Genomic DNA, 14,080 nt, shown 5'->3' on the forward strand with positions numbered 1-14,080 from the left:
CACACTGCTCACACAGCACACGATTTGTATTTCAACGCTGTCTTTATTGAAAAGGCAAGCACACTCTTTAGTGAGAATCGTGTTCTTACCGCTTACACTCAAAACGCACACATCCAAACACATGTGCACACAAGCAGGAGAGCACCCCCCCCCCCCATTAAGCGCGCGCACACACACACACACACACACACACACACACACGCATTCACACTCACGCTCACACACAATAATACATTTAAAACATCCCAGAATTGGACCATGCATAATGGCCATCATAGGGACCGTAATTGTCATAGCAGTCTGGTCGCCGACGTAGCCAACTGTAGCTGCACACCGTCATCATTATCATATCTAATATTATTGACGAATGAGGTGCCCGGAGCAGACAGCGCTCCGCCACTGTCTCCTTTAGCACGCACATCAGAGCGCTTCTCATGCAGTAATTCTGAACACTGAGAACCGTCAATCGCCGAGCGTCAATCCGTTATAAAAGAGCCTTGAACAGGGTAAGTGGCCTGAAGGCGAATACCCGCACTGTTGCTTCTGAATAGCGAAATATGTTCTCTAGAACGTCCTCGGTTTAACAAATGTTCTTAGTGAGAAGTCAAAATGTGTCATCTAAAGTCGTCTGATCTCCGGCATATATACAGCCTACAATCTGTCATAGTTCATTCATATTTCTTTCAATGTTGAAAAATGTATTCATGAGAACATTTAAGAACAGATTGCTTTTCAAAAGTAATCTAAAAAGAAGCTAATTAATTTTTACCGAACATACGCGTGTTCTATTCAAGAATAAGTTTGCTTCTTGCTGCGTGCGCCACAAAACGCATAGGCTACACATAGGCTAACCAGCACGCATCCTGACAATTTGCGCTAACACAGGCACATGGACCGAATTAGGGTTTTTCACAAATAATATTCCCTCCGTTATTTGGTCCGTAACAACATTACGACAGAAGCGTCTGTACTGGGAACTCGTAGTACATGCTTTACTTACTCCACTAGTGAGCACTGTGGCATTCGTGGTGTTTTGGGGGTGTTTTTCAAAACATATAACCCTTTCCACAGTCCCTTTCCAAATGTTACAAAACGTTGCATGACATAATTCTGTTTACTTCAACTATCATTTGACCCATGTTGCGCATGCTCAGGTCAGAAAAGGTGCATTTCAAAATGTCTTCGTTAGTTGTACTTTTTGAAAAGTTTTGGGTTTGAAGTACAGAGGCAGGCACATCTCGACATCTGGTATCCTCTATCAACTGAAAAGAAAGACGAACCAATAGATTTTGTTCAGTAAGTAAGACATCAAGAAATTGAAGAAGCTATCCTTGACAACTTTTTCAGATATTTACTTAGTGCTTTGTGTCCTTATTAGTCACATCAATGTAACACCATTTGACCTGTTAATTCAGACTTGGCTCTATTATTTATTAAAGGTCTGTGACATCTGTCTATCAAGAATGTAGTTTATCATTAACAGAATTCACCTGACAGTGCACTCCTGTTGTATTGACATAAGACATCTAGGCTAATAACAGGCAGAGTTGCCAGCTCAGAGACAGCAACCGTTTATTAGGCTACTGATAAACGAATCGCTCTACCGCCACTGTCGTTTTTGAGTTTAGAATCAACACTTGGTGCTCTTATGTATAACGGATACGTTTACCCAGCCATATCAATTCTTTGTCAATTATCGGGACATGCTTCTTAATAATCCCAATAGAGATTTGAGAAGACAATCATTTACTCCAAGCTTGGCATAATCAAGTTACTATCAGATCCAATCCATTGATTAGGAAATGCTACCCACCCATTCAAAATCGATCTGACCAGAAGCGGTCAATTACTTTTGAAGCCCCCACTCACCCCCCTCTTTTGCTTTCTTCTCTCTCCACCCCTATTTGCCTCTCGCCTCCCTCTCTTGTGAACTCACTGTCAGTCAACGCGCCCGTTGGCACGGGAGAGATTGAAAGTGACACACTCAGATTGTTCCCCGTGAGAATCTTACCGAAATATCATGATCACTCATGTTAGCATTGTCTAGTTGTCCAAGTCAGGCGTCGCCAATTCGGTCCACTCTTGTTTGAGGAACTAGATTTTTGTTCTTGGACATTTTCTTGGTAATGATGTGTAGGCTAATGCATTTTCTTTCTTTTCGCCGATGAAGCCCGGAGGACAGCGGAGGACAGATTTTCATGCCAGTATTTGAGCGAGACTACGGACCGAACGTACGACCAAAAGACTCCATCAGCTGGTCCGCTGTCAAGTTTTTATTTTGCGTTGGAGACGCTGCGTCTAGTGTTCCGGCAGGATCCCCAAGCAAGCAAGCCCCGGCTAACCAGTTCAGTGAAGACTCGATCTTTTCTTCTTCTCTCTCCATCTTACTTGCACAACTCACTCTCACAAAATCACCCTCTCCCTCACCTCAGCCTCCAACAAGAAGCAGGCGCACGTATTATCTTTTCTACCATCTCTGTCTTTCTCTGACTCTGCCTCATCAACGCTTTGGGCAACGAACTCCTGTCAAGAACCGACTCCAGACGATTTCAGACAGTCCCGGAGCAGACGCAGCCTAGCCCTGGATTCAATACTTTTGATCAATGGACAGAGCCTCCTCAACGGTCAGCAGAGGTACAGACACACCATAAGCAGTGAGTACAACAAGCCAGATATGTCACCCATTTAACCTCAAACTTTCAATGGAATTTCCAATGTCTACAGAATGAGGCATTGAAGCAGTTTTATAATTTCCACAAGTAGGCTACAACAGCAGCAAAGCAGTTAAGGTGTACAGAAATGACAATCCATACATCACGTGTAGCCCATAAAAGTGAATATGGTCAAAAGGCCCATATTGCTTAATTACTGTAAGTATGTAAGTCACTTAGTTGACGAAAACGCTGCGATTGTGGATCGTGAAACAACAATAGATTAATAAGGCAAACTAAACTGTGCTCAAGTTTGAGGTAAAGAAATATAAAACTTAACTAATTGAATGGACAATATATCTAATAAAGCATATTAATATCGATATTATTATTTTTGTTGTAGGCTAATGCTTGAGTATTTGTACATAATTATTAATTACGTAATTATTATTACTGTTATTTACATTAGTAGGCTACTATAAAATTAAAGGCTTATTCATCCTGTTAGCCTTCTTTTTGCCTGACTACTCAATCACATCTTAGTTATTTTAGCCTACTAATTATAGGATACTAATTATAGCCTAGTATTATTCTTGATAATTGAGTTGACCTTAACATGAATATACCTGTTATTTAAGAAATACATCCCAATGAGTAACCCTTGAGTTTAAAGGACAAATTATGTTTTATATTGGTTACTTTCTCCATCTTATTATGGCAAAACTAACGACGTTTTTTTTCTTCTAAATTAAGACTATTTAGCCCATACGTCGATGTTAATTTCAAGACTGACAAGTTTCATATAAGATAACTAATAAGAACAATTCCTGAAACATCAACACTCTAAACCTTTATTAGTTGTGAATATGATGTCTAAGAATTGAGTGGGCTCAAGTGGCCTTCTTTGGCGTCACGTCTTCTAGTTGCCTGTGGGCTATAGTCTACATTGTAACTTGTAAGTGTATGAAGACATTCAAATTTGCAAATATTATTTACAGATTGCTAGAGTCTGCTTGATTTTTAGATTATTGTTATTATGTATTATTAGAGTAGGCTTAGATCTCATGTCTGGATAGCTTGAACATTAGCAACAGTTAAACTTGCTGGTGCAGTCAATCGACTTTTAGATTGACAACTATAGTTCTAGTCCTTAGGAGATCGACCAAAAGCTTGTTTTCTTACATGACCTGAGCAGGTTAAGGTCATGTTGGGGTTTTTTTTTTTTTTATGAACAATTTGTTTTACAGGGGGAACATCCCATTCCCGCGTGCGTCCTTTTTCACGATCCCACTTCTTAGTCAATATGTGTATTTTTTATTGAATAATCTGGTTATGTTTAAATAACACAAGTAGTAATATAATTATATAATACTTTATTTTTGATTGGTTTAAAATTAGTCTGAAAAAAAATACTGTTTCAGCTGTTTACATTTACAATGAAAGTAACAGCCAGCCCTTGCCACAATTAATTATGCGAATGTACATTCAGTTATATTCATATTGTAGGCTACGTTTTTTGTTACAATACAACTTTCAAACGGTTTAATATAATATGGTGACATGACGTAACTTTTGGATTGAATTATTTTAAAGACTTAGGCCTACATTAATTACCAATAAAAACATATTGACACAATTGAAAACAACTTATGTAGGCTGCGCTTTCATGTTGACGTATTTGCATGAGGATTAGTTTTAATGCACACATTTGTTCATTATTTAGATCTTACATGCAGCCATGGAGGGTAATAGTGGGGGTTAGAGAAGTTTACAATAGGTTACTAAACTGAGTAATGATAATTTCAGACCTCGTTTTTCATGAACAAAGATTATAGGCTTATTCAAAGCATCTAGACGTCCTTTTGTATTACTTGACGGTTTAAGGTAGGACGAGAACTTAATTAGAGGTTTTGGTGGTGTGTATTAGATCAGTAGCGCATATAAATTGCAGAGTAAAAACTATATAGACTTCATGGAACTAAAGTTTTGAAGTAGGCCTATACATTACAATGATGACTTGGTCTATACTATAGGCACTCACATCTAGGCAGGTATCGGAGACATCGTTCTCAGTGTTCCGCTTTCTTCATAAAATATCAGGAGCGAATCTGGCAAAATTCGAGGCCTGTATGTAACCTATTGTAGGCTAAGTAATAGCTGTCTGCAACCATTATTTTATCGAAAATGCCATCAGCAACGTTACATAAACGCCTCTCTCTCTTTCTGTGTGTGTTTAAATAAACAGTGCCCCCCAAAGAATTCCGAGCAAGTTGTGGAAGTTGGGCTATGCCAAGCCTCGGAAAAATGAATTCGTTTCAGGTCGTGTGATGGAGCCTCGTTTATACCAGATCTTGTTATGATAAAATATTACCATGGTGCTGAGAGTTAGCACTTAGTGCTGTAGGGATTCACCTAACGGTTACATAAAAATAGTTATTTTTCAGGGTGATTATCTTTATTTGCCCAGTTGACTTACATTTTGCCCTCTGCAGTAGGCCTATTTGTAATCAGTATTCCCCTATAAAGAGTATGTTAGCTCCACATGACCATGTCTCTTCACAATCTCTGGATATTTTAAAGCAATGATAGATATTAGTTTTTTCTTTTTGGATTAATTTAAGTATAGCACTCACAGCAATCTCAGCACACACTATGCTCAGGGTAATTATTCAATAGGCTACTTTAAAATCGTGGGTATAACAGGCTTTCCAGTTTACACTGGTAAGTTCATTACAATTTTAATTGGTGCCACAGAGAGCCTGTGATGACACAATGAGTCACATGTGTCATAAGAAATGTTTAGCCTACAGGATTCTTGTGAAATTCATGAATCTGAGACATCTGGTAGTCAGTCGATTCTCTACTTCTGCTGAATATTTTCTGAGAGTTTTATTCCCCTTTTTCCCTTCACTCAAATGTTTTCTGTTGCTCTATCCTTATCACATTTGAATCAGAGATCAACATCATTTGTGAATGAGCTCTCCAGTTAATCTTTCCTCTCAGAACCCAAACATGCATCAATTTTCCCTCTCTTCGCTTTTCTCTGTATGTCTGTGTAGTCCCTTCACCTATCCTTTTTACTTGTGTGAAGCAACCTATCTGTGTACACACATCAAGGGTGTGGCTGCCTTATTAAACAGCAGATCAGCGGGGGGTTCTTGCTCCGGTCCAGCTGGTGCTCATGGTTGGTCTATCAGTACCACAGGTTCACAGTCTGGTAAGGCTGGTGTGAGCTGTTGCAGACTGACTTGGCTAAAGATTTGGCATTGGTATGTGCCAGCCGGGGTTGATGTGGCAAACTTGTAACAGTATCGTTTATCTAGTGGCTGTTCCCATGTCTGAACTGCCAGGACGCGTTTGTGTGTTTTTTGTAAGACTTGAACGCATGGCTCAGAGTGCTTGCCTCTCATGTGTGTGACCAGGCTGTGAGTCAGTGTGTGGTCCCTGCCAGTGTCAGAGAAGCTAGTCTGAGAAGTTAGCTGGCTGTGGCTTTTGTGGTTGTGTGTGTGTGTGTGTGTATGCCTGTTTGCATGCATGTGTGCCCAAGCTTCAGGGGTGGGGTTACAAAGCACTGTTGTTAACTCTTTATCTTTTATTATCAAATGAGATGTTTATGAGAGAGCTAAACATGTTCCCCAGAAGGTTCCTCGCCCCCTCTCCTCAACTTCACCCATTTGTACTACTCCACATCACTCCACAACTCTCGGTCTAACACATCATAAATACCTTGTGCAAGAAAATGTGATTCTATGGTCCTCCAGGGTATAATTCATATACTTATATATTGAACTAATTTGAATAATCGTTTTTGGTGGGGATTTCTGTTTGTTTGTGAAGGCTGTATTTGCGTGCATCAGTTTCTAGCTGTGTAGTACTGTATTGATGTGGTGTAGTCCAGTATAGAGAGGACAAGCAGGAAGGGTTGTTAGGGAAAGCTATCATTTAATGTTCACTGATAAGCAGCTATCAGCCCATCCCTTCTCCACAGCACACCTCTATCTGTGTTCGTGAGTGTATGTTTCTGAGTGTGTATGTCTGTGTGCATGTCTGTTGCATGCACAGTATGTGTGTTTGTAAGGTAAGAGAGAGTGTGTGTGTGCGTGTGTGTGTGGACGCGTGTGTATGAGCAATATCAATTACTTTTAATGTCTCTCTCCCTGTCCATCTTTTATCTGTGCTACGAGGTCAATATTAGCCAATATAGCAGAGATAATCCTGCAGTAAAAGTAAATCCTCAACAGGAAACATTTCCCAGGCCTGTGTTGTCTCCTTTAGGCAACCCTCATGTCATGGCCAATACTGTCCTCACAGACACTACTGTGCATCTGTGGCATGTACAGTGCACAGTTATTGTACCAGACAGGTACAGGACAGGTACAGGACAGGTACATGGCAGTTACAGGACAGGTACAAAACAGTTAAAGAGCAGTTACAGGACAGGCACAGGGTTGTTACAAGACAGGGACAGGGCCATTACAGGGCTGTTACAGGGCAGTGAAATTGGCCCTTGAGATTTCCTACCATATTCTAAATATACAGCACATAATTATACTGAATGAGTGACGGGGGTGAAACAGAGTGATTTGTGAAATACAGAGCACTTTGGAGTAGTGTAAATGTACGTGTGTTTACGTCTGTGTTTGATGGTGTTCAGCAGTACTTTCTCTCAGGGTGTGTCTGTACTTTTCCTCAGTGGTGCTCTGCCTCTGTCTGAGCTTGTGTTGTGTCTTTATTATAGTGTGTAATTCAGATTGTACCTTGGCATTCAATATATATCAAAAGCAGTGAATGTCTATCATTGTGGCCTTTTCAGCATTAAGTGCAGCAACCTATTGAGAAATACTTACCCCTGATGCATATAGTTAGTTCTCTGGGCTATTAACAGACACTTCTATCTCTGTGCTTATCACTCAACACTATGAGAAACTACATGATGTCTTGTGAACTTGATAAGGCTCAGAGATTTACGTAGAACGGGTATCTGCTTTGTTAGATATATCACTTTATTGGCCATTACATTTGTTGATATGCCATTGTGTCGTAAGATTAGCAATTAACTTTTGCTCACACATAAGTCTACACTCAATGTATGTGTCCTTGATAGCAAAAATTACAAATATATTATCAGCACAACAAGTAAGACAATCAGTGTACTGCTGGAGAACCAGATGAGAAAAAAGGTCTCATTCCAAATTTATATTTTTATGATACAGTAAATCAAGTACTGGGTCTAGGCACCTGCACTGTGATATAATTTGGGCAAAACTAAAGAATACATTGACACATAGCAAAAAAAATAATTGTCCAGACCTCTTCAGTTGGCTTGCCAGTCTAGTTAAAATGCTTTGGAGCCTTAGCAAATGACTAGCTAACACTTCTGCTCTTCTTGACAGGTAGCCATAGCTAGCGAATGCAACCCTGACTCCCAGTGACAGCCAAGCCCAGGTTGTCCTGCGAGGAAGGAAGACATGAGACTATAGAACAGGCCTCTGCACAGCTCTGCTCCACAGGCGGCTGGGACACAGCATCTTGCTCAGAGGTTAATATTTCATGTGGCCGCCACATTCTTACAATGTATCCATTATTCAGAGGGATAATGTTAAGATGCTTCACCTGATCTCTCGAGTTTGACTGAAAAGAGAATGCGGTAGTGTGAAGGAACAGAGAAAGGATTGTTGTACAGTGAACTGTCTCCTGGAACCCACATTCTGTGCTGTGTGAATGTGTGTGCATGTATATCTGTGCATCTACGTTTATCTGTGTGTGTGCATGCGCGTGTGTGAGTGAGTGCATGTTGGTCTCTGTGTGGGTATTATGTCTGTGTGTGTGCACGTGTGTGTGTGTGCCTGCGTGTGTGCTACCTGTTAGCAGAGATGTGTGGTGAGATGTTGGTCTTGATTGGCATCGGCTGCAGTGGTAAGCCATCCTGGGGTCCGTGCCTGAGCATGTTGGAGGAAGAGATGGAAGGAGCCAGAGGCAAGGAGCAGAGGAGGAGAGGACATTGAGACTGAGCGCAGACAAGCATGGTTCTGGGTAAATGTTGTAAAGTGACTCCCTTCCTCAAATATACACTGTTATCTGAGGCCAAGGTGGGGCCAATGAGGTTCAGGACTCACTTGGCTGCATTTAGGCTCTTTGGTAAACTAGCTGGCTTTTTGCCATTATTTAAATGAAGTCAAACTGATCATCACCAAAAAGGGTGAGAGACCATCTGACACAATACAGTTCACATTTATAACATGCTGTGCAATGCTTCTTGCATATGTGTCTATTGTAATAGAATATACAGTTGGTTGGTTAGCACTTGCATTCTGCCTTGGTGAGCTGCACAGTGTTTTGAATTATGAGCCTTACTACCGTACTAGCTGTAACACGTCTCTTTCCACTTAAAGCTCGTTAACGTTTTTAGTTTTTAGTTTATTTTTAAGCTAGGCATATTAAACTTGTAGAATCCAGCCACTTGCTTTTGGCTCATGCTAGGCTCTTAATCACGCCAAGGCTAATGTTTTTAATTTATTATTCATTTCGAAATGTCACCCATCCTCGTAATTCCTCTCAGATCCACATCAGCTGGATGTGTTTTGTGTCTGTGGTGTTTTTCTTTTTAGAAGTATAGAAATGAGAGGCAATATCCCGTGTGAGAGGAAGAGATGGGAGAGAAGAGGGAGAAACGGAGGGAGGGGAAGAGAGAGACAGAAGTGTGGATTTGTGACAATCATAGCAGTGACCAGGGAGGTCAAAACGATGAACTGAGGGCTTCAGTAGAGAGGATACGGGCCTTGATTGCCTTTCTCAAACATGAATTACGCCCTAGCTCTCTTTGTGTCTGTTTATTTGTTTACGTGTCTGTTCGTTCGAGAAAGGTTTGTCTATCTTTTGATCTTTTGGTCAATAAAACGTCTTCCATGCTTTGAACATAGAAGAGGAAACTCTCCACACCTAGACAGTACTCAGTCAAACCCTCCTCATTCTCTCTTTCCTCCTCTCTCCATTCTTTTCTCCCCCTCTTTGTGTCTCTCAGACCCAGGTCACACACGTTAGCTGAGGGTGCCAAGGGAGCAGCAATGCTGCCAGTTCATTTGGCTTTTGTGGGAGAGCTCTGTGCTCTTTGATATTTGGCAGTGCTTCCTGGCAGGGTAGCTTCTCTGATGGGCATTACCAATATTACAGCACCGTCTGGCAGGCGGTGAACAGAAGCAGTGCATCCCTGACGCACGCACGTTCACGTGCTTCAACACACACAGACACACAAACGCAAACGTCTGTCCGGACGGAGTTGGTTCCGGAGTTGACATCGCAGACACTATGGTGGCCGCCACCCACCACCTACCACCCCATTCTCCTAACCACACAGCCCAAGTTTACATACCCCACACTCTGGAGCAGAGAAAGCTCATTTCTCCCCCCCCACCCCTCTCTTTCTCCCAGTCTCTCTCTCTCTCTCTCTCTCTCTCTCTCTCTCTCTCTCTCTCTCTCTCTCTCTCTCTCTCTCTCTCTCTCTCTCTCTCTCTCTCTCTCTCTCTCTCTCTCTCTCTCTCTCTTTCTCTTTCTCTCTGTCTCACTCTCTCTCTCTGTCTATTTTTTTCTCTGTCTTACTCTCTCTTTCTCTTTCTCTCTGTCTTACTCTCACTTACTCTCTTCTCTTATTCTCTTTTTCTCTCATTTTCTCTCTGTTTCTCTTTCTATCTTTTTCAGTTTTTCAAATTTTCTCTAAAGTTTTCTCACTCTCTTTTTCTCTAATTTTTTCTCTCTCGCTCCCTGCACTAAACTTCCTGTTTGTTGATTATGCAGATAAGTTGCCAGGCTTGTCAAAAACAAGATGGCGGAATCTGGAATGGAAGAGTGTCCGTTGCACACACACTGGTCTATCCGTGTGTGGGTCCGGTGTGGGTCCGTCAGAGCTATGTGAAAGAGTGCTGTGTGAAAGAGGGCATGCTGACTGTGTGCCTATCTGAATACAGGTGTTATATTCTCTTTCTTGGCCATTGCTTTTTTGGCTATTTGGGTATCAATGTGGAAGGATACATTTCGTGACCAGTTTCACAGTTTTCTACACTCCCCCCACCTCTCTCTCTCTCTCTCTTCCTTTCTGTCAGACCCTTATCCTCTGACTGGAGTCATCCCAGGTGGTTGGAGGGGGATGGAGAGAGGCGGGGAGAGCCCCCGCATGCAGGACAGTCCTGAGAGGAGGGGGGCCAGTCCGGACCTCTGCGGACCCCCGCCTGGCAAGATGGGACGTTTGGAGCTCAATGGAAGTCCCACCGGACCACGCCTCCGACTCAACGGCGCCCCCCAAAGGCCCCTGGCAGGTAGTGCACCTTAAAACCAGTGTACCCCCCCCCCCCCCCCCCCTTAGATCAGAGTATATACTGTATGTATAGCATGTCATATGTTTTATGGTCCAGAACTCTGGACAACTTCTCCCCCTCATTACACCCCCTCAGGAATCTCATGTACAGATGTATGTGTAAATCAACTGAGTCATTCAACAGCATCATTGCAACACTAGTAAACCCTGCAATGAGTGTGGTTAGGTTCACTTCGAGATTGTGGAACCATTGGCGTTTTAGTATATACACTAATATCTCAACATTCTTTTTGTGTATTGTGGAACTCTGACTGTTGTAGTCAATTCTTATTGTATGTGTTTTATCTTGTATTTGTCTGTCTTTTGCTATGTTTTGTATTGTGCTATGGACAGTTTTTTGTGTGTCCGGAATAAAAATAAATAAATAATAATAATACAGAGCGATACATAAATTCAACTATTAAATACACTCAGTACAGCATCTATATGCTGTTTTCTACAGCACCTTGTTGTGGCATACATTCTCAGTTCTTATAGTAGGGCCCAGTGCAGTGTTTTACAGCACTGTATAATGAGCCTAATCCAGGCCGTTGAGTGTAGATCAATCTAATCCTATACTGGGCCAAGCTTCTGAGATACAGCATAGCCAGAGGGGTGCCGTGGGAACAATATAACACTGAGTTTACCAAAGAAAGTTCACTTGATTTATAATCTACAGCTACAGGTTATCGATTGTTGCATTCATAATGTTTTGAATGGGCCAGTTGGTGTGTGTGTAGGTGACTGAGTGTGTTTGCGTGTATCAGTGGGTGTGTGTGTGTGTTTCAGGGGGAAGGGGACAAGGAAAGGAAGGAGAGGGAAGAAGGAGAGGGAAGAAGGAGAGGGTAGAAGGAGAGGGTAGAAGGAGAGGGAAGAAGGAGAGGGAAGAAGGAGAGGGTAGAATGAGAGGGAAGAAGGAGAGGGTAGAAGGAGAGGGAAGAAGGAGAGGGAAGAAGGAGAGGGTAGAAGGAGAGGGAAGAATGAGAGGGAAGAAGGAGAGGGAAGAAGGAGAGGGTAGAAGGAGAGGGAAGAAGTAGAGGGAAGAAGGAGAGGGTAGAATGAGAGGGAAGAAGGAGAGGGAAGAAGGAGAGGGAAGAAGGAGAGGGAAGAAGGAGAGGGAAGAAGGAGAGGGAAGAAGGAGAGGGTAGAAGGAGAGGGAAGAAGGAGAGGGAAGAAGGAGAGGGAAGAAGGAGAGGGTAGAAGGAGAGGGAAGAAGGAGAGGGAAGAAGGAGAGGGAAGAAGGAGAGGGAAGAAGGAGAGGGAAGGAGAGGGAAGAAGGAGAGGGAAGAAGGAGAGGGAAGGAGAAGGAAGGAGAGGGAAGAAGGAGAGGGAAGAAGGAGAGGGAAGAAGGAGAGGGAAGAAGGAGAGGGTAGAAGGAGAGGGAAGAAGGATAGGGTAGAAGGAGAGGGAAGAAGGAGAGGGAAGGAGAGGGAAGAAGGAGAGGGTAGAAGGAGAGGGAAGAAGGAGAGGGAAGAAGGAGAGGGAAGAAGGAGAGGGTAGAAGGAGAGGGAAGAAGGAGAGGGAAGAAGGAGAGGGAAGAAGGAGAGGGAAGAAGGAGAGGGAAGAAGGAGAGGGAAGGAGAGGGAAGAAGGAGAGGGAAGAAGGAGAGGGAAGAAGGAGAGGGAAGTAGAGGGAAGGAGAGGGAAGAAGGAGAGGGAAGAAGGAGAGGGAAGAAGGAGAGGGAAGAAGGAGAGGGAAGGAGAGGGAAGGAGAGGGAAGAAGGAGAGGGAAGAAGGAGAGGGTAGAATGAGAGGGAAGAAGGAGAGGGTAGAAGGAGAGGGAAGAAGGAGAGGGAAGAAGGAGAGGGTAGAAGGAGAGGGAAGAAGGAGAGGGAAGAAGGAGAGGGAAGAAGGAGAGGGTAGAAGGAGAGGGAAGAAGGAGAGGGAAGAAGGAGAGGGTAGAATGAGAGGGAAGAAGGAGAGGGAAGAAGGAGAGGGAAGAAGGAGAGGGAAGAAGGAGAGGGAAGAAGGAGAGGGTAGAAGGAGAGGGAAGAAGGAGAGGGAAGAAGGAGAGGGAAGAAGGAGAGGGTAGAAGGAGAGGGAAGAAGGAGAGGGAAGAAGGAGAGGGAAGAAGGAGAGGGTAGAAGGAGAGGGAAGAAGGAGAGGGAAGAAGGAGAGGGAAGAAGGAGAGGGAAGAAGGAGAGGGAAGGAGAGGGAAGGAGAGGGAAGAAGGAGAGGGAAGAAGGAGAGGGAAGAAGGAGAGGGAAGAAGGAGAGGGTAGAAGGAGAGGGAAGAAGGAGAGGGTAGAAGGAGAGGGAAGAAGGAGAGGGAAGAAGGAGAGGGAAGAAGGAGAGGGTAGAAGGAGAGGGAAGAAGGAGAGGGAAGAAGGAGAGGGAAGAAGGAGAGGGTAGAAGGAGAGGGTAGAAGGAGAGGGAAGAAGGAGAGGGAAGAAGGAGAGGGAAGAAGGAGAGGGAAGAAGGAGAGGGAAGGAGAGGGAAGAAGGAGAGGGAAGAAGGAGAGGGAAGGAGAAGGAAGGAGAGGGAAGAAGGAGAGGGAAGAAGGAGAGGGAAGAAGGAGAGGGAAGAAGGAGAGGGTAGAAGGAGAGGGAAGAAGGAGAGGGTAGAAGGAGAGGGAAGAAGGAGAGGGAAGGAGAGGGAAGAAGGAGAGGGAAGAAGGAGAGGGAAGAAGGAGAGGGAAGAAGGAGAGGGAAGAAGGAGAGGGTAGAAGGAGAGGGAAGAAGGAGAGGGAAGAAGGAGAGGGAAGAAGGAGAGGGAAGAAGGAGAGGGAAGGAGAGGGAAGAAGGAGAGGGAAGAAGGAGAGGGAAGAAGGAGAGGGAAGGAGAGGGAAGGAGAGGGAAGAAGGAGAGGGAAGAAGGAGAGGGAAGAAGGAGAGGGAAGAAGGAGAGGGAAGGAGAGGGAAGGAGAGGGAAGAAGGAGAGGGAAGAAGGAGAGGGTAGAATGAGAGGGAAGAAGGAGAGGGTAGAAGGAGAGGGAAGAAGGAGAGGGAAGAAGGAGAGGGTAGAAGGAGAGGGAAGAAGGAGAGGGAAGAAGGAGAGGGAAGAAGGAGAGGGTAGAAGGAGAGGGAAGAAGGAGAGGGAAGAAGGAGAGGGTAGAATGAGAGTGAAGAAGGAGAGGGAAGAAGGA

At 43.7% G+C, this 14,080-nt stretch overlaps 1 protein-coding gene across 4 annotated transcripts in view; it reads left to right on the plus strand.

Moving 5' to 3' along the window:
- The first annotated feature begins 370 nt into the window (after positions 1 to 370).
- Positions 371 to 14,080, plus strand: part of satb2 (SATB homeobox 2) — a 35,662-nt gene continuing 21,952 nt past the window's right edge. For 3 of the 4 annotated variants that reach the window (XM_062456892.1, XM_062456895.1, XM_062456896.1), the window contains exons 1-2: positions 1,960 to 2,654; positions 10,748 to 10,960. In XM_062456892.1, coding sequence (XP_062312876.1) covers positions 10,792 to 10,960 — 169 coding nt within the window. In that variant the 5' untranslated portion in view covers positions 1,960 to 2,654; positions 10,748 to 10,791. Of the gene's footprint in view, positions 507 to 1,959; positions 2,655 to 10,747; positions 10,961 to 14,080 lie in introns of those variants that run through there. The other variant, XM_062456894.1, reaches the window with a different exon arrangement.

The sequence above is a fragment of the Osmerus eperlanus genome, chromosome 3 (assembly GCF_963692335.1).
Source record: "Osmerus eperlanus chromosome 3, fOsmEpe2.1, whole genome shotgun sequence".
In the NCBI taxonomy this organism is placed as follows: Eukaryota; Metazoa; Chordata; class Actinopteri; order Osmeriformes; family Osmeridae; genus Osmerus; species Osmerus eperlanus.